This window comes from Chrysemys picta, chromosome 12 (genome assembly GCF_011386835.1).
Source record: "Chrysemys picta bellii isolate R12L10 chromosome 12, ASM1138683v2, whole genome shotgun sequence".
In the NCBI taxonomy this organism is placed as follows: domain Eukaryota; kingdom Metazoa; phylum Chordata; order Testudines; family Emydidae; genus Chrysemys; species Chrysemys picta.
In genome coordinates, this window is record NC_088802.1 from 12109236 (window position 1) to 12135037 (window position 25802).

The 25802-nt window shown below is 46.4% G+C and overlaps 1 protein-coding gene across 3 annotated transcripts; it reads right to left on the reverse strand.

Moving 5' to 3' along the window:
* Window positions 1-2288: 2288 nt before the first annotated feature.
* On the reverse strand, window positions 2289-24447 carry LOC135974955 (butyrophilin subfamily 1 member A1-like). 3 transcript variants are annotated; one of them, XM_065564584.1, is made up of 11 exons: window positions 21216-24447; window positions 18646-18902; window positions 16316-16663; window positions 13885-14169; window positions 11402-11506; window positions 10734-10754; window positions 7315-7335; window positions 6319-6339; window positions 5865-5885; window positions 5099-5131; window positions 2289-3496 (listed from the first exon to the last, which is right to left on the reverse strand). In XM_065564584.1, exons 2-11 carry the CDS (start codon window positions 18668-18670, stop codon window positions 2985-2987), a joined length of 1392 nt encoding a protein of 463 aa, XP_065420656.1. In that variant the 5' UTR covers window positions 18671-18902; window positions 21216-24447; the 3' UTR covers window positions 2289-2984. The 3 variants fall into 3 exon arrangements, with proteins under 3 accessions (XP_065420656.1, XP_065420654.1, XP_065420655.1); XM_065564582.1 differs by having other exon boundaries at window positions 18786-18902; window positions 21216-21509; XM_065564583.1 differs by lacking the exons at window positions 6319-6339; window positions 7315-7335; window positions 10734-10754 and having other exon boundaries at window positions 18786-18902; window positions 21216-21508.
* Window positions 24448-25802: the final 1355 nt, after the last annotated feature.

Genomic DNA, 25802 nt, shown 5'->3' on the forward strand with positions numbered 1-25802 from the left:
GGTAGAAGCGCAAGGTTGAAAGAAGTGAGCAGGATGGGGAATGTTGCAGAGGTGTTTCCCCCTCCCCCACAGCCTCAGCTCGCCGCGCTACCAGAAAATGCCCTGGGCTGCGAGCTCCTGCCAGGCAGCATGGTGCAGAGCTGCCAGCCTGCCCCGGTGGTCTGGGCTGCGTGGCATGGCTGGCTCTGGCTGGACAGCACACTAATGGGAAGGGGAGCAGGGGGGTCGGATGGGGGCAGGGAGCTCTGGGGGGGTGGTCAGTGGGTGGGGGTGTGGATATGGGTCGGGGCAGTCAGTGGGCTGGGAACAGGGGGTTGCATAGGGGGCATTGGTCGGGGGCGGCAGTTAGGGGACTGGGAGCAGGGGTGGTTGGATGGGGTGGGTGTCCTGGGGGGGTGGTCAGGGGACAGGGAGCAGAGGGGTTGGATGGGGCAGGGGTACAGGGGGGCAGGAAGCAGGGGGGATCGGATAGTGGGCGAGGGCCTGGCCCCAACCGGCCCTCCATACCATTTCTGAACCCCGATGTGGCCCTCAGGCCAAAAGCTTTGCCCACCCCTGACCTCGGAGGAAGGAGGCCTAAGAGAAAGACAGCAGAGCATCCCGCGGGCCACCTCTTACTCAGAAGTGTCTGTTTGAAGAATTGAGTGTACTCAGAGTAGAATAAATTTATTAATTTTACATAAATAATATGTAAATATGTATGTAGAGAAATGTTTGATGACATGATTTGTTTGCAATATGTAATTCCTACTTAGGCCCTTCCCTCACATTAGCCTTAGGTCCCTCATAACCTTAATCCAGCTCTGTCTCTAGTAGCTGCCCCCGCTCTGCTGCTGGGAACGTGGCAGCCCCGGCAGGGGGAGCAGGGAGATGCAGCAGGGGAGGAGGCAGAAAAGCAGCGAGATAGACCGGAGAACCCAAGGGGACTGTCTGTGACTCCATGTTCAGGCTGTTCTAGTGCTTGAGTGTTCGCACTTGATACCTAGGAGGTGAAATCTAAATACAGGACACACAACCGGTGGGAGGTCTGTGCCCTGGTTTATAACTGTTTGCCTGAGGTTGGTACTCACGTTTGTGAGCTGCTGTACACAGCTTGAAGAGAGCTGAACATGGGTCTCTCATGTGCCAGCTGAGTGCTCTCACCGAGGGGCTAAATGTTATAAGGCAGGTGATAGCACCAAACCCACCCCCTCCTTCTCTCCCACCCTCCTGTGGAGCGAGGCAGGTGCCTACCTCATTCCACCAAGAAATGCCTTAGGCACCTGAGCCACCTGACATCAGGCGCTGGGTTCCCGTCTGTGGGTTGCTAAGCAGACATAGATGCCCCTCTGCAGCCCTCATTTAGGCACCTGTCTGTGAGAGGGGGCAGGGATTAGGACACCCCTCCCCCCTCGTCGCCTCTTGGCTAGCTTAGATGGTTTCCCGCCTAGTGAGCTGGCTTTTGTGAATTGCTCTGTAAGGTGCCTGTGATGCCCATGCATTGTCTAGGGAGTTTAGGCCCCTCATTCAGCTTTGGCAGAGTTGCAGACGATGATTTTTTAGTTGCCTACTGTTAGAACAAAGGCCAAATACTCGCTATTCCCCAAGGCCACAGCTCCATTTCCCGTATATAAATGTATAGCAAGACAACCAATCAAAGAGGCCCAACAGCAAGGAGGCCCAGCAGATGTATCCCATTACCCTTACCCCTGGAAAAGCAATCAATCAAGGGGGCCCCACCAGATGTATCCTATATACCCCTAGAAGGGAATTTAAAAATTCCTTAGGTCAGCAGAATGTATGCACGTTAAGTCATTTGTTACTGGATATAAAAAGGCTTGCTCTACGCTTGTAGGGTGTGTTCCTCCCTCTGGCATGAGTCGAGGGGGACACCCGCTCAGCTGACTGATCAATAAAGAACTTGAAGCCGTCTTCTAGACTCCCGTGCCTCCTTGGGGTAATTGGGCAGCTCCAGGGGGAAACGAGCCCATTTGGCTAACACCTACAAATTAAGCCCTGTGATGCTCAGCATTGCAACACCAAGTCATGGATTGCCCCCTGTGCAGCCAGTCTCCTCTCCGCAGAGCACAGCTGAGCAATTCCTGATTGACATGGGTGTGCACAGGACAGAGACAGAGACAGAGCACAGCCTGGTGAGTGACACATCACAGTAAAACCCAAACTCTCCTCCTAGGGGCGCAATATTTTCTGTGGAGGCTGGGGGGACACAACCAAGTCACAAAGGAAATCCCAGGACTCTGCTCCCAACACCTGCAGCTGGGACAGTAAAGTGGAACAAACACGAACAATTGGTTGTAATGTTTTATTTACAGTAAGTAACTAGAGGTGCTAAGTAAACAGAGCTGAGAAGGAGCCTTAATAACCACAGCATGGCAAGGAGATTCCCCAGCTACTGAGAACAGTTTTCTTAATGGCACTAAAATAGCAGCAATGGCCAGGAAATAATATAGAGAATTAATGAGATACAGTCTCACTTTCAGTAACATGGTGTTTCCATCAATCTGCACCTCTTACCCATCCCCCATCCTGTGTGTGTGTTTGACCATTACAGTGTTACCAGTTGTCCTGAAGTGACTTTGGCCCCTGTAGCAGGAGCTCTGGCTGAGAGACCCCATGAGATCTAATCCCACAGATCTGTACAAAACGCTCCCAGCTGCTGCTTCTCCCCAACCCCCCAAACCCTGATTGATTCATTCTGTGTCCCTGCCACCCCCACGTCTGCCTGTCCCCTGCCTGGCTGTTAGTTCTGCCCCCTGCCCAGCCCCCATCTATGCCCCTCTGGGCCCTTCTGCTCCTCCTGTAGCCCCAGGGGTTCTTCCCCCTCCTCCTCCCATGCCTGGGGCTGAAGGGAAGGGGAGGGGCTTCCACAGGTGATAGAGATGAGGAGCCAGGGGCTGGGTAGACGGGAGTCCTCCAAGGTCATAGAGACTGGGGTGTGAGAGGCTAGAGAGGCTGATTTCTGGTTCCTCCCTCTGCTGTGTCTCTCAGGGACACAGTCTGAGCGGAGATCTCCACACCCAGAGCCAGGGTCGGATTCTCTCCCCAGGGACGGAGCCCGGTGGGAAAGTGAAGATCGGGGCCTCGTCACCAGCATCGATAAATGTCACCTGCCCCCGGTCACAGTCCAGACAAACCCGGATCCTGCTGGGGGCCCGGTTCAGGGGCAGGGGGGTCTCAGGGGAGGTGAGAGCCCGGAACTGACCCCGGCACCACTCCACAGCCCAGATCCCCCCCTCTGGGCTATGGCTGATCTGTCCCTTCCTCCCCACAGACTCTCTGGCCACCCCCACAGCCCAGTATCGCCCATCCCCCACCTCCACCTCCCAGCAATGTCGCCCCGAGGTGAATCCCTCACAGCCCAGCACACATTCCCAACAGTTAAATCTCTCAGGGTTGTTGGGCAGATCCTGCCATTTGTTTTCCCATCTCACAGTTTTCCGATCCTCAGACAGGACGAGTTCGGGATGAGCCGTGTCTGGATCCAGAGTCACATTTGCTGCGGGGAGAGAGAGTCAGAGCATGAGGGGCAGAGCTCAGCCCTGGGGGAGGGTTTGATGGTGTTAGTGACAGAATCTGCCCCAGCTGGAGAGTGAACCAGAGAATCTCCTTCCTCCAGGATTTACCCGTCAGCTCTGAGATCTCAGCACAGAGCTGGGGAGAGTCACTCACTGGCAGAGATGGGTCAGTGACAGGGTGAAAGTAGCAGGTGGGCCAGGCTTGGGACTCAGAATCTTTCCCCTCCTGCCCCCACCTCTCCCCGGGAAGGGGACTAGAGACTCTGGGAGCCCCAGCAGATGGTAAAATTCAGTGAACATTGACAGAGCTCCCCTCCCCCTCCCACCTTAAATCTCACTGTGGCCCAGCTGCCCCTGTGCTGGACTTTGCTATGGAGCCTCCCCACCACACCCGGCCTGCTCTGAAATGTCACAGCTGGGACAGCAACAGGCCAAATGGTACCACGATTGAACCTGCCCAGAATGTCACTGCTGAGCAGCAGTCGCAGCACAAAGTACATTATCCTGGGGCAGGGACTGAGGGGCTAATCAAAGGAAGCGGGTTCATGGTGGAAGCTACGAGTGTGAGGGGAGCCAGGACAGATTAAGGTTTTGTGGGGCCATGGGCCACAGCAAGTGAGGGCCCCTCCCCACCCCTTCTGCCTGCAGACCTCCCCCCTCCCCACACTCCTGCTGGGGAATTACCCCGCACCCTGATGCCATTCCATGGCTGGAGTTCTGGGCGGATGGGGGAGTGGGGCAAGCCCCCGAGCCCTGACCCCACTCTCTGGCAGGAGCACTGGGCAGGCAGAGCGGGTTGGGGCACAGAGACGCCCATTTTTCCAGAGCCCCTGGGCACAGGCCCCATTGTCCCAGTGGCAGATCCGCCACTAGGGAGGAGGTACAGAATAGGTGGCTGGTGGAAAGAGAGAGGGTCATGCTAGTGATGGGGAGACTAAAGTGACGTGCTGTTTACCAGAGACAAGACTATGCTGGGGTCATGGTGGATGGAGAGAGGAGAAAACAGACAAGCTCACAGTGCTGATCACAGGAGCTTCCCAGATATGTATAATGGAGCCAGGGGAGCCCCTGTCTGTGATCAAGGCTCTGTTCCTCTGCTTGAGACAGGAGCAAGAGTCTCACACAGACACAGTCCCTGCTCACCCCGTCAGTGTGGGGTGACTGCAGAGCTCCTGGCTTTCTTCACAGGGGAAAAGATGAAGGAAGAAACAAAGGGACACTGGAGATTGGACATCAGCACAGGGAGATAGAACAAACTCCCCCTGGAGAAGTGGCTGTGGAGGTGCATGTCCCACTGGTTCTGTGCATTGGGTGGCAGCTGCTATCACACATCTCTTCAGGGTGCAGTGCACATGCGGGCAGTGAAGAGGCTGGAAGAGTAGATGCAATATGCTATAGATTCATTATGGTGTGGTAGGACATAGGCACAAACCCCACTTCATCTTGTGATGTGCCGTGAAATGAAGGGTGCTGGGAAGGTCTGCCCTGAACTATCTCCTCTACTCCCAAATACAAAGAAAAAGAGGCACATTGCCTCATCGGAACAAATATTTGGACATTGATAAAATATAATCTTTAATTACCTTCTTCTATAGGTGCCACGGATCTTCTCCACCCTAAAACCAGCCATATAATTAGAGAGGAGAGCAGATCTGAACATGTATTGCATGATTCAATATTGTACAAACTAATACACTGAGGGAAAAAGAAAGTTATAAGTTCATCATCATCTCCACTGGACTGCATGAGTGTTTCTCTCCCAGGGTGGATCTTCACTGCAGAGTTAGCTCAGGATCTTATCTGGCTGTTGCCCCAACCTGTTTAATGCGCAAGCACAAAAAATCTGACTCAAGTTTGGTGGTGCTTTGCACCCAGGTTAGCTGGCAAGACTTTGGGTATAGGCTATAGCCCAGGTAGCACTTTAATTCAGGTTGGTTACATGCCCACTTTGCAGTGTGGAGGGAAGATAATCATGTCAGGTGCTGATAGTCCACCAGTGCCTTCGCACAATTCCTCCTGGGCCATATTTTTTTGCCCATTACCTACTCTACTACTGTATTGCTTATCAATTTTTCAAATTAGCTTTCAGTGTGAAATTCATCCAGTTTAGTCTTTCCCCACATTTTATAAAGTTACATTAACAAACAAACCCTCAAAGAATGATGATGATGATGATGATAATAATAGTAATAAAAAAGCAAACAAACAAACTACAAATGTTACCTATTGCAACAATTTTAAAAATTAAATGTAAAAGCAAACAACCCCATTACCATTAAACAAACAGCCACATGAGACTCCAAACTGGTACAAAAAGTTTCTTTTCAGAGGAAGAATAATGATACTTACTTATCTCGTTATCTTGTTTCTCTGAAAATGAAAGAGAAATAAATGGTATTTTTTAGGCATTTCCCTTTTCTTATGTTTTATTTCTCTTTATCATCAATATGACAGAAAAGGCTGAGAGAAATCAACATCTTCTTCAGGACATCAGACAAAGGGATCCAGTGGTCCCTTCTGATCTTAAACTCTGTGACTCTATTGCATATCAGTTTTTCAAATTAGCTTTTGGTATGAAATCTCTCCACTTTAGTGGTTCCCCACATTTTATACAATTACACTAACCCTTCCACAAAAGAATAATAAAAAGCAAGCAAACAAAAAAAAAAGGTTTCATATTACAACAAAATCGTAGAAGTTAAATTTTACAGCGAACTCCACAATATTTAAACAAACTGCCACATGAAGATCCAATTACAAAACAAAAAAAAATCCTTTTCAGAGGATGGAGAATGACACTTACCAATTTCTATATCTCGTTTGCCTAAAAATTAAACAGAAATACCCAGATTGTTTGTTAGAAATAAAACAAGAAAAGGGAAACTCCTCTTTATCATCAATATGACAGTTAAGACTGAGAGATTATTTCTATTCAAACTCCTCTTACGGAGATCAGACTAGACCAGTGGTGCCCAAACTTTTCCTGTCACACCCCCACTTACCAGTAATGGAGTCTGTCTCAGGCCCCCCTCCCTGCTCCATTACACAACAGTTGGCTGAGTCCAGGATCTTGGGCTGAAAGCAGAGCTGGAGATAAGGGAGGAACTGGGCTGGGGGTGGCGAGGGATTGAGGGCAGAGTTGGGGTGGAGGCAGGGCAGGCGGGGGAGTGGAGCTGCAATTGGGGTGGGAGCTGGGGGAAAAGTGGAGCAGAGGCTGGGGAAGAGCAGGGGGTGGAGTGGAGCTGCAGCTGGGAGCCAGACCTGGGCTGGGGGTGGAGCAGGGGACCGAGCGAAGCTGGGATGGGATTGGAGCTGGAGTTGGGGCAGAGAGGAGCTGGGTGGCAGTACCTCCCCATGCCCCATGGCAGCTCGCAAGGGCCCTGCCATGTACCCCCTCCCCCTAACATTCCTTCGTGCACTCCTAGCAGGGCACACCCCACAGCTTTTGGAACACTGGACAAGAGGAGCCAGTCATTCTTTCTGATCTTAAACTCTGTGATTCTATTATTATATTGCTTATCAATTTTTCAAATTAGCTTTTAGTGTGAAATTCATCCAGTTTAGTCTTTCTCCACAATTCATGAAGTTTCATTAAAAAACCCTCCACACACCATGAAAAGAATGATAATAACTATAATCAAAAGCATGAAGCAAACAAATGAAAAAGGTTCTCTATTGCAACAATTTTAAAACTTAAATTTAAAAGCAAAACACATCCACCACAATTAAACAAGCTCCCACATGAGGATTCAATCTGGTATTAAAATTTTCTTGTCAGAGGAAGGATAATGACACTTACCAATTTCTGTATCTCTTTTGCCTAAAAATTAAACAGAAATACACATATTGTTTGTTAGGAGTTTCTCTTGTCGTATGTTTAATTTCCCTTTATCATCAATACAATTACAGCTGGGAGAGTATTATTTCTATTCAACCTCCTCTTAAGGATGTCACACTAGATGATCCAGTCATTCCTTCTGGTCTTAAACTCCGTGATTCTATTAGATTCATAGAATCATTAGCCTTAAAGTCTAATCCTCCGCACTTGTGGCAGGACTAAGTATTATCTATTCTAGATTACCGTGACAGGTGTTTGTCTAACCTGCTCTTAAAAAAATCCAATGAAGGAGATTCTACATCCTCCTTTATTCCATTTCATTTATTACCTACTCTGCTGTGATTAATGTGTATAAGTCTTGTCAAGTACTGTTAGGCCTCAACCTTCTGGAAGTTGTAAGAAGCGAGTACGGTAGAATCCTGCAAGCATAAGCATAATCTATCTAGGAAGCTTTATAGACTGAAGAGGAAACTCTGTAAAGGTAGATACAGACTTGTGGTTACTATGCTCTGCAACCAAATATCTCTTTAAGCTGATTCGAGCATTTTTGAGTCTAGAAAATTGCCCCCAATTAGCTGCATAAAAAAAGATGAGATGAGCACAGATGCACAGTTCATGAGTTCAAAACAACCGCAAATGCCACCCTAGAACATTTGGCCAACTTGATTGGTTGACCTGTTTTGAAACACGGCCAGCAAATACCGTATAAATAAGATGCAGAGACGCAAGTGTGTGTGTGTGTGTGTGTGTGTGTGTGTGTGTGTGTGTGTGTGTGTGTGTGTGTGTGTGTGTGTGTGTGTGTGTGTGTGTGTGTGTGTGTGTGTGTGTGTGTGTGTGGACCTAAAAGAAATCGCTCTTTGTCAGGCTCACATACACCCCCTGAAACAAAGGGACTTGCACTTCACTGACTATCTGTGCCTGGCCAGTGCAGGAAATGGTCAACTAAAGGTAATGTATCTTTGGACAAAGGCAGGGTAAGATTTTAAACTAAAAAGGTCTGGTTATGCTCGAGCTAGTTAATCTTAAATCTGTATTAATACTATAGGTTAAGTTTAAGTTGTTTAAAAATAGTAGTAGTCAATAGTTAATCAATATATATAGTTACTATATATGCTTTGTGCCTTGCTGGAAACGGGTATAGCATTGGTAAAGTTAGTAGTTTATAAATCATAGTGGCTTTGCAAGTTGCTGTGCCTGTCTTCAGTATAAGTTATCATCAAGTTATCATAAAGGGCAATAAAAGTTTATAAGTTGTTAGATAAAGTTATAGATAGGTTAAGGTTAGTAAAATATGCTTAATCAATGTATTAGTATCGCATGTAAAAGTGTGTTTGTTGGATGTGGTTACAGTACATGCAAGGTTGCTAGGCAATCAAAATTAGTAGCGTTGCATGTGCTTGTAACTATTTCCAATATTATTTGCCTTTTATATATGTTCTTATAGGAATTAATAGTTAATGCATAATATTACTTGTACGTGTGCTTGCCTCCAGAATAACTTGCCATTTGTATTAATCCTCACTCAGTGCTGGTCTTTAAATTCTGTTTTTCTTATTCTGCCTGTGTTGCCTTTATAGTCGTAAGTCATTAAAAACCTTTCTTGAGGAATAATTAGTTGTTTAGTTCTCTTTTGCGGACACTACTCAACCTCATTACATCTGTGTTGGGTGGTGGGAGGTAGCAATCACCCAGAGTCCCGCTAGGGCCCTAACGTGAGCCCCCCCTAGGGTTCTGACATGTGCCTCCTCCTTCCATTAATCTCCACATCTGCCTGTTAGGAAAAACTTACCAATGTCCAGCCTAAACCTCCCTCAATGCAATTTAAGCCCCTTGCTTCTTGTCCTATCCTCAGCGGTTAATGATAATTTACCTCCCACCTTCTTGTAACAATTTTTCATATACTTGAAAACTGTTATGTCCCACCTCAGTCCTCTCTTCTCCAGACTAAACAAACCCACCTTCCTGCCCCTCTGATTAAAAGAGGGCCAGAACTGAAAGACTTGCCCACTGTGAGGGGGCACTAAGTGTGTTAACCACTCGGCCACCTAACCCACCAATGACTCTATGACACTTCTACAGGGGGATCCAATTGTGTACAAACACTGACCAATTTCTAGATCTCATTTCACTAAAACATAAACAGAAATAGATACCAAAAATTTTTATGAGCTTTCTTTCCCTTATATGTTATTTCTCTTTATCATCAATACAAAGTTAAGGCTGGGTGATTATTTGTATTCAAATTCCTTTTTTCTATTGCTTCCCCACAAACACACCCCCAATAACATTTTGGTGTTAAGTTTATCTAGTTTAGACTTAATCTAGTTTTATAAACTTTGGGGTAACACACCCTGTCCTGGGGCACAGCCCCTTCCCAGTCAGGAAGAGACAATAACTCCTCTGGGCTCAAGTGACCTCATTCCTACAGGGCCTGCTCCACTTGGAAGAAATGATCTTCAAAGAGAGAGGTTGTCAAAGGGGGGGGCAGCAACCAGGAGGAAGGCTGCTGGAACTCAGGGGAGCGGATTCTTGCAACAGAGCCACTTGGAGGAAGACAACTTACTTAGGGTATTCCGTGGGGCTGGGGAGGGGAAACTACGACCTTTGTTGGAAAAATTCCAAACCCTAATGGGCTGCCCTGTCCCTTCCACAAAGAAGCAGGCACCAACAGGCACCAGGTCCCCACCCCTGCTAATCTCCTGGGGTGCCCTGAGCCCCGTGGGGGCCCCCAAAGCCGGAGCCTGGGGCAGCTGCCCCTTTTGCTCCTCTCCTCCATCAGCTGACAGGGGGGAGGAGGGGAAGTCAGCTGTGTGCGGTCCGACAGCCGGCTCTTACCAGAGCACCGCACTGCCCCACATCGGCCCACTTTCACCTCTGTCTCCATTGATATGGGGACTAAGGTCCAGACAGCTAAGCAACACCCATACTTATGTCGCCTAGCCTGCCCAGAGAGCAAACTGTCCTTTTCCCCCATTGGGTAACAATGCCCATATAGCAGAAACTGAGGTACACACAGGTTTCATAAAAATATTGCAGAAAATTCCCACTTCATCACACCTTCCTGAACAAGCCAGACCTCTGTAGATTCTTTTGAAAGACTCCGAGACTGAGGGCTTATCTGTGCTGAAAACTTACACCCCTCAGACATGTAGCTATGTAAATCCAACCCCCTATTTGGAAGGTCTTTTAAGGGGAAATGGGTCTCTGGAAGCATCCAAACAGGCCCTAAAATGGTCCAATCTATTACATACACATCAACCCTCCTCAACCCGACAAACACAGAGAAGTAAAAATAAATCAGAGAAAACAACAAATCTATATACAGTTGTGTGACTGTGGTCAAAAATTGTATTTGTGGAAAAAGGGAAATTGAAACTTACCAACTTCTTCAGTAAGTTTCTCTGAAAAGTACAGAAATAAATATAAATTATTCTCATTGCCTTGCTTCATGAAACAGAGTTAAAAGGATACATCCTATAGGTACAAAACTCATTAGGAGCATGGAGGGAAAAGTCCAATTTATTTGGAAATTGGGCTGGTATTTTTTATGGATGAAGTTCAGCAGGGCATGGACAGCTGTGTCTGAGTTATATGATCATGGGTATGGTTTTTACTGATTTACGACAAGGGCATGTCTATACAGCCTATCACTGTAATGTCGAGGTGCATTACACTTTATTAGCAAAAAAACAAAAAAACAAAAAAAGAGAGAGAGATGAGGTGAAATATGAGAGGCTCGGCTTTGCAGAACCTTCTCTCAAGTGGGACCAGAGACAGAAAGCAATAGCTGCCTGAGAACTGGGAAGAGAGGGAGATGGAGGACCAAGCAGAACAGAGATGTATCTGCTATGATCCGATTCAGTTCTATTGTCTCAGACTCTCCCCTGCACCTCTGCCCCCACCTCTATCAATACATTCACATCCATTCTTCTTTATTTAAGACCAGGTCAGCAGATCACACATTCTTTTCATGTTAAATCCCTAAATTGCCCTTATTTATTTATTAGAAAAAAGCTATTTACAGTATATTTCTCCTTCGGATATTTACCTTTCATTTTAAACAGATAAACAGTGAGGCCAATGAAACCAAACAAACCCACCAGGATCACACTCAGAGCCACCATCCAGGGATTCACCCTCGGGAAAAAGGAATCTGAAAAACAAAACACCCAGGGCTTGCCTTAGTTTGGAAGTGGTGACTAAAAGCAGATTCTTTTTCATACAAATACATAAATAGTGCCCAGCAGGATTTGTGTGAGCTAAGAGTGAAAGAATGGCCATGTCTACACTACACAAAAGACCAGAAACTGTTTTTAAATACAGCTCCAATCAACACAGTTTTACCACTGATTTATCCTTGAAAACACAGCCCTGATTTGATTCATTGCTATTCAGAGGGCCACAGAGATCAGAGGCAAATTCTCTGCTCATAAAACCCCATTGACTCTAACAGGGTTATACCAGAAAAGAATTTGGCCCTTAGCAGTAAACAATATTCAGAAGCTGCCAGATTAATTAGCATATTTTTGAAAAATCCACAGTTACCCCCTAATATTGGGAAAAACCATAAACACAATTTGTCCAAACACTTGTGCAGCAAGTTAACTAATTTCCATTTGCTGTTCTTGTGTTCACCGTGATTCGGTCATCTAAACAGGATGGAATTTTCAAATGTGCCTAATGTCTTTTCTGCACATGGTATGAGCCCAACGTCCTCACTCCGTCTGCAAATCAACACTGGAGGAACAACGATTGAACTGGGGAAAGTGCTGATCCCAGGCTAAAAAGATTTCTAGCCTATGTATGGAAACCTGATGGTACTATTGACACTGCTTGATTCAAATCCTGTGTAGTATATTAGGCTTAGATTGTGTTTTTATTTGTTAGGTGATCTACTTTGATCTCTTTGCTATCACTTCTAATCACTTAAAAAAGACTATTATACATTTTTTTTTTTTACCTAAAACAGTGTGGTATGAGTGAAGTGTTTGGGAAAAATCGCAGCTCAGTTAAAGGTTTCGTGCATATTCCTCTCCACATAGCGGTGTGGGTAAACTGGGTAATTTTTTTTTCTGTGTTTAATTTCCTAGGTAACCTGATTTGTTCTGTTTACTATCACTTAAAAATCTTTCTGTAATTAATAAACTTGTTTTATGTTTTATCTTAACCAGTGTGTTTTTGATTGAAGAATTTGGGAATAATCTTAGCTCGGTTAACAAAGGCTGTTGCATATCTTCCCCACACTGAGGGGGGGGGGGGGGGCGGAGTGCATTAATTTAAATGAGCTTGCACCGTACTGACCCCTGTGCAGTACAAGATGGTAGAATTCTGGGTTTAAACTCCAGTAGGGATGCAGGGTTGGGAATCTGGGAAATTGACTGGTGCCTCTATTGTTGATCCATGAGCGGCTTAGGTAAAGCACTCAGGTGACTGCAGCAGGGTGTTTCCCTGCCTGTGTGGATGCTGGTGGAAGTGCAGGACCAGGAGTGGTCTGCTGCTTGTCACAGCAGCACAGCGTGAGAAGGAGCTCAGGCTGGTATAACAGAGGGCTCAACTGTACCCCAGTTCCAGTTGGCAACCACGGGGGAACCCATCACAATGGGAATTTCAAAAGTGCCTACTGTCTAGTCCAGGGGTCGGCAACCTTTCAGAAGTGCTGTGCTGAGTCTTCATTTATTCACTCTAATTGAAGGTTTCGTGGGCCAGTAATACATTTTAACACTTTTAGAAGGTCTCTTTCTATAAGTCTATAATATATAACTAAACTATTGTTGTATGTCAAAGTAAATAAGTTTTTAAAAATGTTTAAGAAGCTACATTTAAAATTAAATTAAAATGCAGAGACCCCCGGACCGGTGGCCAGGACCCGGGCAGTGTGAGTGCCACTGAAAATCAGCTCGTGTGCTCCCTTTGGCAGGCGTGCCATAGGTTGCCTATCCCTGGTCTAGTCTATAATAGAAAAAACTTTTTGCCAGCACAGCTACATCAGTTGGGGATGTGAATTTTAATCAACATAGTTAGGCTGACAAAGCCCTAGTACAGTCAAAGTTATACCGAAAAACGTGCCCTTACACACGGATATAGTTTGTCAGTTTAGGGAACCGGCATAAGCTATACCAGCAAAAGTGCAGTTTTGCCAGTATAGTTATGTTCATACTAGAAGTGTTTTGCTGGTAGAGATATCCTGGCAAAATCTTCCTAGTTTAGACAAGGCTAAATTATTGATGTGTACAGGTCCTATTAACATTCAAGGTACTTTGGGGGCGGCGGGAGGGAGGAAATCACATTATTAACTAATTGGGTTTCTTGCTATTTTTTTGTTTTGTTTTAAATACACACTTTAGCCTTCATTGCTATTGATTAGTTTTAACACAGCTAATCAGTGGGTTAGAACATAAGAACAGCCATACTGGGTCAGACCAAAGGTCCATCTACCCCACTATCCTGTCTTCAGACAGTGGCCAATACCAGGGTTGTCATCTTTTTTTTTTCCTGTTGCTGTTCAGTATGTGGTTTTTGATGGCTACTGACCTGATATATAAAATAATGTTGATTCCTTTTCTAGGCTGAGGTGGATGTTCCTGACCAAACAGGACAAGTTCTGTTTTGAATTTTCTGTTAGAATGATAGAAGTTTCTGTTTTATACAGTCTGCTGGCTTCTCGGGAATTTGTCTGAGAGGATGAAGGTAAGGGCTGTCCCTTGAGATCTCTCCACAGCACTTCGGGCTCTGGGTACCATCCAGCTGATCGGCACACCACTCGGATCCCTCCATCCTGGTAATCCTCAACAAAGATATGAGGAGCAGAGCCTGAAGCTAGAGACAAATGAATAAATCCATGTTGATTTATGCACATATTGAGCCTTGAGGATAAGAATTTAAACTTCCCCTTTATTCCCAATGCTCATGGACTCAGGAAACTATATGAACAAGAAATTGTAATTCTTTCATGGAGCTGGAGGGAAACCTTTCTCCTCAGTGTTGTTCCATCCCAGGATCCACATAGAGCACAGAACTGCATTTCTGAATTATATGAACCCCTTTAATTGATAATTTAGTTTAGCAGATTAAAAAAAAAAAAAAAAAAAAGAGAGAGAAATAAACTTTGTATTTCAAATGAACCTCCAGGTGAAATGTCTCCTCTTTGATCATAATCAGTCTAGTCTACCTGGCCCTGCAAATACAATAATCAGAGCAGAAGGGGAGAAATTTCTGGACATCCCCTTGAGCATAACCATCTTGAACTGCCTCATGATTGGCGAAAATCAGTGAAGACTAGCCTGCCACAGGATCAATTCTTCCTCCTCAAAGTTTTATGTAGCCTTCAGAAGAATGAAGGTGATACCAGAGTGTCCCAGGGCCAGCAGATCACTAGGTTCTCTTTTTCAGATGTGGAGTATCTAGTGCCAATATTGAATGGGCATTCCTGGCCAGCACAGATGTGACTTCTTTGTATAACTAATTCCAAGTTAAAGTGAAGACTGCGCAGGTTTGTCCCCACTATAAAGGTCTGTCCCATCATTTAGTGTTGAATGGGTATTTTCATTTAGGGCTGATTACCTCAGGAAACTAAAATTTAGTCCTGAGCATTACATTTTAACTTAGAGAAATAACACCCGATTTTCTGTTTTCACAATTTTACTCTCTTCCTCCATACCCTGAAAGTGACAAAATAGTTAGAGGACTATTGATGAAGAAGGCACAATAATTCAAGAGCCCTTTCTCCAATTGTCTTCACATTTGGTACAAGAATTCTGCCTCAGCAACAGACCATGAGTAAAATAGTCAAAGTTATCTGACTTAGGAACTTAAGTCCTATTTTCAAAAGTGACACACTGGAGTTCCTGTGAGGAAATGAATGAGGGCTTGTCTACTTTTTTTTTATTTAAATTAGGTTTGTGAACATTAACTGTTACATAATAATTGTGTCCCCATGGCTGTCTTTTACCTATTTTCCTTTGAATTAGTGTATAAACAGGGCAGACACATTTTGGAATAGGCACTCAGCGTTCTGGGTTGTTCTGCTGCTGGGCTTTATGCATTCTGGGATTTCTGTCCTGGTGCACTGAGAGATACCTACCAGAAGCCACCAGAATTCTGTAATTTGGGGTCACAGTAGCAAATTCTCATGAATTCTCTTCACACATCATGTGATTCTTCTGGTTTTTTGTGAGTCAGTACAATTTTCAAACTGCTGTCAGCCAGCACGGCGGGAACATGCTGTGTGCCATTGTCCAGGCACTCATTAACACACAGAGGCTGTTGCACATGCATTTGTGATCACATAACCCGGTGGCTTTGGGAGTCTGACACCAAGCTACTGCACTGATTTCGGTAGAGAAGAGGAAGCAACTTAGCAGGTAATTGTAGACAAAAATATTTCTTGGAGCAGCTTTGCTTGACTGAGCACTGCGTTGTGAACTCAGGAAGGCAGCACTGACTGGTAGGAAAGGCTCATGATGTGGTCCTGGGATGACCAGCAATGGAGGCAGAACGGCCGGATGACAAGGAGCACTTTCCTAGAGATCTGTGCAGAGCTCACCCTTCAGCTCCAGCAGCATCACACCAACATGAGAGCTCCCCGATGTGTGGAGAAGCACGTGGCCATCACCACCTGGAATGTCTCCATCCTGGATTGATACCAGTCAGTAACTCACCAACCTGGTGTTGGTAGCTCAGCCATCAGGGCTGTTGCTATGGAGGCATGCACTGCTATAAAGAAGGTGCTGATGGCACAGGTCCTAAAGCCTGGCCATGCACAGGGAATTTGTATGGCTTTTAAAGTGGATTATCCAATTTGAATTAACTGGACAGTTATTTTGGAAGAAGATTTGCATCATGTGGACACAGCCCATTTTTATTAAAAAGTGTTGCAGTTAGTGCAAAATAAACCCCAGAGTTGATGAGCCCTTCAAATCACTCAGAGCCATCCCAGAGAGAAATACAGACACAAGATACTGACCTGCCACCTTTAGTTCCAGTAGTGCTTCTTCATAAAACCTACCGTCTAGAACTAAACAGTGGTACTGTCCTTCATCAGAGAGTCTGATACTGAAAATTCTCAAGGCAACACTCCCATTGGTGAGACCATCTTTCAAAAGCTCTGTCCTCCCCTGATATTCTGGCATCTGCTGCCCATATTGGTCTTTTCCATCACTATAGTGATGAACAAATGGGGAGATCTGGGACCGGAACCATGTCACCTCCATCTTCTCAGCACTCATCCTAGGGGACAGGTGACAGGGTAACACAATCTCTTCACCCACAATGGCAGTGACAGGGTGGTCAGGTCCAACCACTTTAAATTGTGCTGTGGAATGTACCAGGAGACAAAGAAAATACACTCAGAGAGAAAATTATGTACATTTAATCAGTGGTACACACAAGACAGGTCCAGTTTTATGTATTTTATATTTCATGGAGCTATTTCATAGATTCAAAGGCCAGAAGGGACCATTGTGATCACCTGGTCTGACCTGCATAACATAGGCCATAGAATTCTCTATGGCAAAGAAAGAGCCTTCCCTCACCAGGAATCGAAACCATACTATGGGAATGACAGCACCAAATGCTGATCACTAGAACATCAGGGAGAAGTGCTCTGTGAATGAACACTCTGTGTTACGGATTTACATATGGATTTTTCAAGAAAAAATATGTGTAATTGTTATTCACACACACATATTTTATATATATAAAAATAAATGCTGACATATTCTTAGTGCTCATCCTGGGGAGCAGGATAACAAAACATGATCATTGACAAGGTCAGTGACAGCATGAGCAGGTCTAATCATCGTACACTGTGTTGTTAAATGTACCAGGACCAGGGATGTCCCTACACCAAATTGTGCCCCAGGAAAGAAACATCTTCCGCATTCCCTCCTTCCCCCCCCCACATTTTTAACCACATTTGTAGCTCATTTCATGACTTTGATGCACATTTTATCTCAGTCACATAAGATGATAAATTTGCATGCTAGGATCTGTAAATCTTCTAGAAACTTTTTAGTTTTAAGAATAACTGAAATGTACTAACATCAAGAAATTTAACTGTGCACCAACACTGGGTGGACAAGTATTAAATAGTGTTACAGTATGTGACCGACTTAGAATGTTGACAGGGCCAGATTTAGGGGCATTTTACTTCAAACATTCTATTTTCCCTTTTATTGCTAACAACAAAAACAGCACCCTGAGCCTGGCACCCCCGAAGCCCAGCACCCCAGGCAGTCACCTGTCCCTATATCCAGCCCTGACTAGGACACAAAAGAAATGTAATTCAAAGAGAAAAAATATTTTACATCTGCCCCCTCAATTCTGCTGCCCCTGGCATAAGCATGCTCTGTATAGAGAGCAGGATTAGGCCTGGTAAACTAGGGAAAGAAAGTGGAGGAAATTTTAAGTGGCTGGGGACTGATCCCAATCCTGCTGACGTCAATGAAAAGAATCCCAGTGATTTAAATGGGATTTGGATCAGCACCTCAGGGCCTTGCCAGCTTTCGGTGCTCAGGTTTGCAGTGTGCGAATCCCATTATCACCTGAGGACTAGTTGGCAGCTCCTGCAGACTGTCACCTCCTGTTTCCTTATCTGTGCTCTTCAAACAGAATTCTGTGACCCTAGCACTGAGATCTGCTCTGGCTCCCTGTATATTTCTGGTGCAATTCAAGGTGTTTGGTTTTTGACACATGAAGCACTAAATGGTGAGGACCAGGCCACCCCCTCTCTCCTCATGTGATACAATGGTGGCGGACAGCAGCTGGGATGCTCAGTCTTACAGTCCCACTGGTTTTAGTGGGAGAAGAATGGTGGTGGGAAGCTTTCAGTGAAGGATCCTCAGCTCTATAACACCCCATTGGTCTGGTGCATCTAGAGTCCATTCTCTGTCGGGAAGGGGATGGATGGAAGAGGATGTAATGGAGATAAGGTGTGTTGGGGAGTTATTAGTCCTGAAGGCTTAGGGAGGCAGGAAGGTGTTTTTAAAACAAACCAAGCAAAACCAACCAACCAACCAAACTGCTATTGGTCCATTCATCTTTGTATTTGCAACTAAAGAGAGCACGAAGGGCTCTTTTTATAAATATAAAACCTAATAATTGTAATGGTTTAGGTTTGTATTACTCCGCAGCAACAGAGGGTCCATCCAATCAGCTGGGCCTTCTTGGCAATCTTTACAAAATACATGTATGAACAAACAGACAGCAAATTACCCCAAGGTCAGATCAAATAGTCCAGCAACAACAGAAACACAGCTAAAAACAAGTAAGGCCCTGTTCCCACTCTGTGCTTACATTTACACACTGGGATTACTTCCATTGACTTCCATGGGACTGCTCACAGTGCATAAAGTTCAGCCCATTTGTAAGGCACTGCAGGCCTGGGGCCTAAACAAACACCTATAGGAAGCAGCAGAGGCCGTGAGGATTCCTACCTGGTTCCAACTTGTGAACATAAACAGTTATGAAATAAATAATAAAACCAGGCAGAGAGGAGCTGAATCCGGAGCTGTGGCAGAACGAGAGAACAGTCATCTTCATTGAAACGTCATCTAGACAACAGGAAGAGTAAAAAGAACACAACAACAGTATAACTTAATGAGTAGGCTGCAGTGATTAGGACAAGCTGGATATTAGAGTCTGAGGAATAGAAGATTGCAAAGGACACATTAAATAAAAATAGGTATAAACGCATTGTTATATGAATGCATTTGCATATTACGCAGTAACAGCAGTCGTCTTGTAGTCTGCACAAAAAAGGTCAGATCAGTGTAAAATGATATTAATGTCCCATCACACACACATGCCGCAAAAGAGAGAGAGAGAGAGAGAGAGAATGAACTCCCCTGAATGTGAATTAAGAGCAGGATTTTGAAAATCACTGAGCACTGGCCTAATTGTGTCCCACTGAAGTCAACGGGAAAACTTGAAATGACCAACAGGGCAGCAAGGTTAGACCAAGACTGAGAGGTTTAAATAATCTGACCCTAAAATAGCAGGTGTCAGGATATTTCCGTTTTGTAATTAAAATGACAGCTTTGGAATTTTTTCTTCACAACAATCCCATAACCCCCCCTCTCTCTCAGACACAGATTTTTCTGTTCCCATCATGGGAAACAATCAGCCAATGTAATAGGTAAAGTTGAATATGCTGTATATAAACCATAGCAGGTGGGAAATATATAGGAACAGAACATGTTATGATATTTTGTTTTTATTGCCATAGCATGTAGGCACCAGTCACTGATCAGGACCCCATTGAGCGAGGCACTGTACAAAACATGTAACAAAATCCAGATCTCTGCTCATGTAGGAGATCTCCTCATTCATGGATCTCTATTCTTCCATACGGACAAAAAAAATACATGTTTTTTTTTTTTAATTTGCCTTTTGGTATCTGAGATTTTAGGTCACACTCAGGTCATATTCTCAAGCTTTTTTCTGCAATCACAAGTGCTAGAAACTTTCTTTAAAAATTAAAACTAAAATTCTCTCATAATCACAGGACAAGAGCAGTTGAGGTTTTAAGGAAAATATCAAATATTTCAAGACTCATGATAAAATTATGAGAGAATTGACACCACTTGATTAGTTCAATATATTTAGTTATACAATAAATGGAAAAAAATGGCATTCAGAACAATGCAGAAATAACCACAAACGCTTTATTGTGATTTAATTTAAAAATAAATATTTCAAAATGAATTTATTTCAAGTACATTTCAAATGACAAGTTCAAACTAAAAGGAATGAAAAGATTTGTTTTTATTATTGTGATTATGTTTCTCCTGCATCATTTCTTAAAAAAAAAAAAAAAAAAAGAGTGAGAACGAGAAAATGGGAAAGTCCCAAAACCCACTCCCCCAAAATTAAAGTGTGTGTGTCCATTTTTTCCAAATGACTTCAACCTATTGTTTTTTATAAAAAGGAAAGATCCATAAACATTTCAAATCAAACAAACAAAAATCATACAATTTTTTTGAAGAAAAATATTTTCCCCCTTTTAAATCATGTCCAGAGATACCCTCATGAATTCTCCCCACTGACGGCTTTTCGCACAGGAAATAACCTGTCTCACAGTTTGTTACAAGGGCCTTTCTTGCCATTATGCCATCAAATCTTCCCTAAACACAGGACCATAAAAATCACCCCCGCTGGCCACCCTTCTACAGCTCTATGGCCACAAAGATAGGAGGCAACATTAATTTATCACAGGATAACACTGCAATGTGTACAAACTGATCACTCAGTGGTTGTTGTGGATCACTTGACATGCATACAGAAGACCAATACCAAGATATTCAGCAATACATTTCAAAGGGTGCTTCACTTTAGGCACATGCTTAATTCCCTCTGATCTCAAACGAATAAAGGCTGTAATTTGTTTCCATTGATTCTGGACAAAATTGGACTTTTTTCCCTTTAAAGTATCAGAACCAAAAGGACTCAGCCCCACAGTCAGGTCGAAAACTACTGACTACAAGCAGGCCAGGAAACTATACTGATTGCAGTTGAGTTTGCAGCCCTATGTTTCTTCCTATATTCTAAATACAGGAAGTTACTTTGTTACAAATCTCCCTTTAACATCACTAAAAACTGGATTGGGCCCAGGGTTCTTGAGTGAAACACAGTAACAGAGGAAACGAATTACTTATTGAATATACTGTAAAAATCCAGCAGTGCTAGGAAACAGATCTGAAATGTAGTTTGAGGGTATGGATTTTGAATGTACATACTGTATGAGGGACTGTTTCCATAAAGAGCAAAACAAATTCTCATGGGATTATCAAATCTTTGTGTTATTAACAATCTGTCCAAGAAAAAGCCCTGAATATTCTAAAGTCAAGCAGCCAAAGTTCACCTACCTGATTGATCCATCTGAGACCTTTCATGGTGGTTAGGGTGCGGCCTGTCCTTCTGAAATCCTCATGCTTTGTCGAGATAGTCCTTAAAATATCAATTATTTCATTTCATCAAGATGCCCGGCTACTACTGGATATAAAATAGCTGCAGTTTGATCAGAGCCTTTTCTAGCAGTTTTGTTTTTTGAAAGAATCCTGTTGTTGTTCCACACGGATAAACGCGCTTTCCTCTTGCAGGATTCACTGAGTTTGAAAGTGAAAGTAACCGGGGAACTTGTAAATGGCGGTAATTGCAAACCCCGTGAGTAAGAATCCCCTCTTAAAGAAACAGCCACATTGCTACTGAGGTAGAACTGGCACTACCCGAAGATTCAAATATTCTAGTTCTTCAAATGACCTGAATACAAGAGTCATTTTGAAAAGACTTGATCTTGCTTTTGTGTGAACTGTAGTAAATGTCACAAATAATAATTACTTTTTACGTTATGTCACCAGAATAAAAATTCCCCCGTGGATAGTTAGAAATAACATTAAGAATACCTTTGCAGTGCTAAACTGGAATTTAGGGTGAACCTAATTTTTTTATGACTGTAACATCAGAAGATTGAAGTTCTGACCATCTATATGGCCAAGATTCAGTCTGAGGCTGAAAAGAGACATTAGAGAATAGTATTAAGGAATCCTGAGTTGTGACTGGATACCAAACCAAGCTCTATCCCGGAATAAGTGACAGGTTGGAAATACTAATTGTAACACTGCCAGGGCCAGCTCTAGGTATTTTGCCGCCCCAAGCAAAAAATTTTTTGGCTGTCCCCCACCCCAGCCCTGGGCTGTCCCCCCTCACCCGTGCCCTCCTCCACCCCCTGCCGCCCCAGCCCTGGACTCCCCCCCCCAAATGTGACCTCCTCGTTCACCACAGCAATCCCCGTTTACAGGGCTGGCAAGAGCGGAGCCCAATTCCTGGGGACGGGGCTTGCGGCAAGCCCTGCCCTCAGGAATAGAGCCACGCTCCAGCCAGAGCTCTGGCTCGGGTTGCGGGGGTTGGGTCCAGCCCGGAGCCAGTCGGCAGCCGGAGCCGTGCCGCGGGGGCCGGGCCGGACCCGAGCCGTGCCACAGGGGCCGGGCCGGAGCCGAGCCAAGCCGCGGGGGCCGGAGCTGAGCCGGGCCGGCGCGCTTGGCTGGAACCGGGTCCGGAGGGAGCTGCTCGGACGGGGCTGGACTGGGCAGCGCCGCGCCTCCCCGGAGCCCTTCTCGCGCCCCCCCATCACCCCAGCTTACCTGGTGCTGCCTGCCTGCCCCTGCTTCTTTTCAGACTTCCCACGAACCTCTGATTCGCGGGAAGTAGGGGAGGGGGAGGAGCAGGGGGTGGAGCGTTCAGGGAAGGGAGGAGGGGGAAGTGAGCTGGGGCTAGGGTGGAGAGCTGCGGCGCGGGGCCCTCTTAGCGCGGGGCCCAATTCAGCCGAATCGGCTGAATCGGCCTAAGGCCGGCCCTGCCCGTTTACACTTGCAGTGGGGATCAAACCGTTTCTCCTATTTTTATTTCACTTTAGTATAAATCTCACCCCCCCGTCCCCCGCAACCCCATCTTTAGTGCTCCAAATGCACATGGAAGGCATAGGGACTAACCCTCCAACCTTGTACCTGGAAAGGGATGGGGATCTAGTAAAGAGGCCTCAGGCAGAGGAGCGGGTGTGGGGGTGCTTGGGGGCTCTACACTGGCAGAGAGGCAGGGTGTGATGTACTCGCAGAGGAGGGTGGAGGAGGAGAGGGGGTATTAGGAGGGTTGCGGAAGAAGAGGTGCAGGGGAAGGGGGAGGTGCGGGAGGAAAGGGCTGGGGGAGGGTACAAGGGGAGAGGTGTGGGTGAAGGGAGAGTACAAGGGGAAGGGGTGCGGCGAAGGAGCGATGGAGGGAGGTACAAGTGGAGGGGCTGTGAGCGGGATGGGGGGTGCAAGGGCTGAGAGGGGCAGGCGCTGACAGCTGCTTCTCCAGCCCCCTGCAGGCAGAGCCGAGAGGACAGACACTGACCCCCCAGGTGCCCGAGCTGCGGGGGTCCCCTGGCGGGGCAGTATCCCCCGCTGCCCCACTAGGAGCCGGGCTCTGCCTCTCCCTTCCCAGGACAGGCAGCGCCGGGCTGAGGCGGAGGAGGTGCGTGGCAGGCTGGGTGCGGGGTAGGGTGACCAGATGTCCCAATTTTATAGGGACAGTCCTGATTTTGGGGTCTTTTTCTTATATAGGATCCTATTACCCTCCACCCCCATCCTGATTTTTCACACTTGCTGTCTGGTCACCCTAGTCCAGGGGCAGGAGGAGGCAGCTCCCTGGCAGCTCGGGCTGCCCAGCCACTCGCCCTGTCAGCGCGCGAGCCGGGATCCGCCCCCTGCCCAGCCCGGTGGTGCCCTGCCCAGCCCCCTCGGGCGGGGAAACACCGCGCCGCCCTGGGGAGACTCAGAGCAGCAGCGGCAGCAGGACCCCTCCCCCCTCCCTGCATCTGGACCCCACTTCCCTCCCTCTCTCCCCGGCTCCTCACCCCCAGGCTGGGCTGCAGGTCAGGCTGCCCGGCCGCTGGAGCCGGAGCATCATCCCCCGGAGCTGAGCCCCTCTCGCCGCCGCAGCCGGGCTCAGCTCCGGGGATGACGCTCCGGCTCTCCAGCGGCCGGGCAGCCTGAACGGCCGTCCAGCCTGTGCGACTCCGGCTGCCATGACCGCCATCTAGCGACTGCAGCCAGAACTGCAGCGTCAGTTCCAGCACAGCCTGAAAGCCTCAGTGACAGGGAACAGCTTGGTTCAGGGCCGGCTCCGGGCTATTTGCGCCCCAAGCAAAAAACAAAAAAAAAGGAGGGGCGGGCATGGAATGCTGCCCCTTGGAAGTGCTGCTCCAAGCACTTTATAAGCAAAATCTCATTCACTTTCCTCCCCTAAATGCTGAGCACTTTAAGGGGGAAAAAAGAAGCGAGGTCTGCAGTCTGCTCGATCCTTCATTCTACACCAGCCTAGGAAACAACCACCAGACCTGATGGGTGTCACTACAGCAGCCTTGGTTGGACTGTTCTTTTGAAAGATTGTTAATGGGTCTTTTAAGATGCTGATTTTCAATGAAATCTTTTTGTTCTAGGGGACAGAGAACACAACAGGGAATAGCTCTGTTTTGTCAACTCCTAGTCATTCAAAAGTTGAAAGGCTTTAGATTCAATTTGTTGAATGTTCGTACAGTGATTTTGAAGCGATAACATAGTATGACTGCAACAAGGAGTCCAGTGGTACCTTAAAGACTAACAGATTGGGATGCCATGCATCTGAAGAAGTGGGTTTTTTACCCACGAAAGCTTATGCCCAAATAAATCTGTTAGTCTTTAAGGTGCCACCGGACTCCTTGTTGTTTTTGTGGATACAGACTAACATGGCTACCCCCTGATACTTGATAGCATGACTGGGCAGTGGGCAACCATCTAAAGATCTGTGTCACTGCTAGCTGTTACCTTTTTCTTACACAATAAAAGCTGGCTGCCTCCCAGACTGCAGTCAGAGTGAGGTAGGGCATGTGGTGTAGAGTCCATAGCTTGTGGGAAACACCTGCAGCAGGGCTGGGCTTTGCACTGGGCCATGTGGAGAGCTGAGGGTAGAAGCGCAAGGTTGAAAGAAGTGAGCAGGATGGGGAATGTTGCAGAGGTGTTTCCCCCTCCCCCACAGCCTCAGCTCGCCGCGCTGCCAGAAAATTCTCTGGGCGGCAGGGCTGCGAGCTCCTGCCAGGCGGCTTGGTGCAGAGCTTCCAACCTGCCCCGGTGCTCTGGGCTGCGTGGCATGGCTGGCTCTGGCTGGACAGCACACTAATGGGAAGGGGAGTAGGGGGGTTGGATGGGGGCAGGGAGCTCTGGGGGGGTCAGTGGGTGGGGGTGTGGATATGGGTCAGGGCGCTCAGTGGGCTGGGAAAAGGGGGTTGCATAGGGGGCAGTGGTCCGGAGGAGTAGTTAGGGGACTGGGAGCAGGGGTAGTTGGATGGGGTGGGTGTCCTGGGGTGGTGGTCAGGGGACAGGGAGCAGAGGGGTTGGATTGGGCAGGGGTACAGGGGGGCAGGAAGCAGGGGGGGATCGGATAGTGGGCGAGGGCCTGGCCCCAACCGGCCCTCCATACCATTTCCAATCCCCGATGTGGCCCTCAGGCCAAAAGCTTTGCCCACCCCTGACCTCGGAAGAAGGAGGCCTAAGAGAAAGACAGCAGAGCATCCCTCCGGCCACCTCTTACTCAGAAGTGTCTGTTTGAAGAATTGAGTGTAGTCAGAGTAGAATAAACTTATTAATTTTACATAAATAAGTAATATGTAAATATGTATGTAGAGAAATGTTTGATGACATAATTTGTTTGCAATATGTAATTCCTACTTAGGCCCTTCCCTCACATTAGCCTTAGGTCCCTCATAACCTTAATCCAGCTCTGTCTCTAGTAGCTGCCCCCGCTCTGCTGCTGGGAATGTGGCAGCCCCGGCAGGGGGATCAGGGAGATGCAGCAGGGGAGGAGGCAGAAAAGCAGCGAGATAGACCAGAGAACCCAAGGGGACTGTCTGTGACTCCATGTTCAGGCTGTTCTAGTGCTTG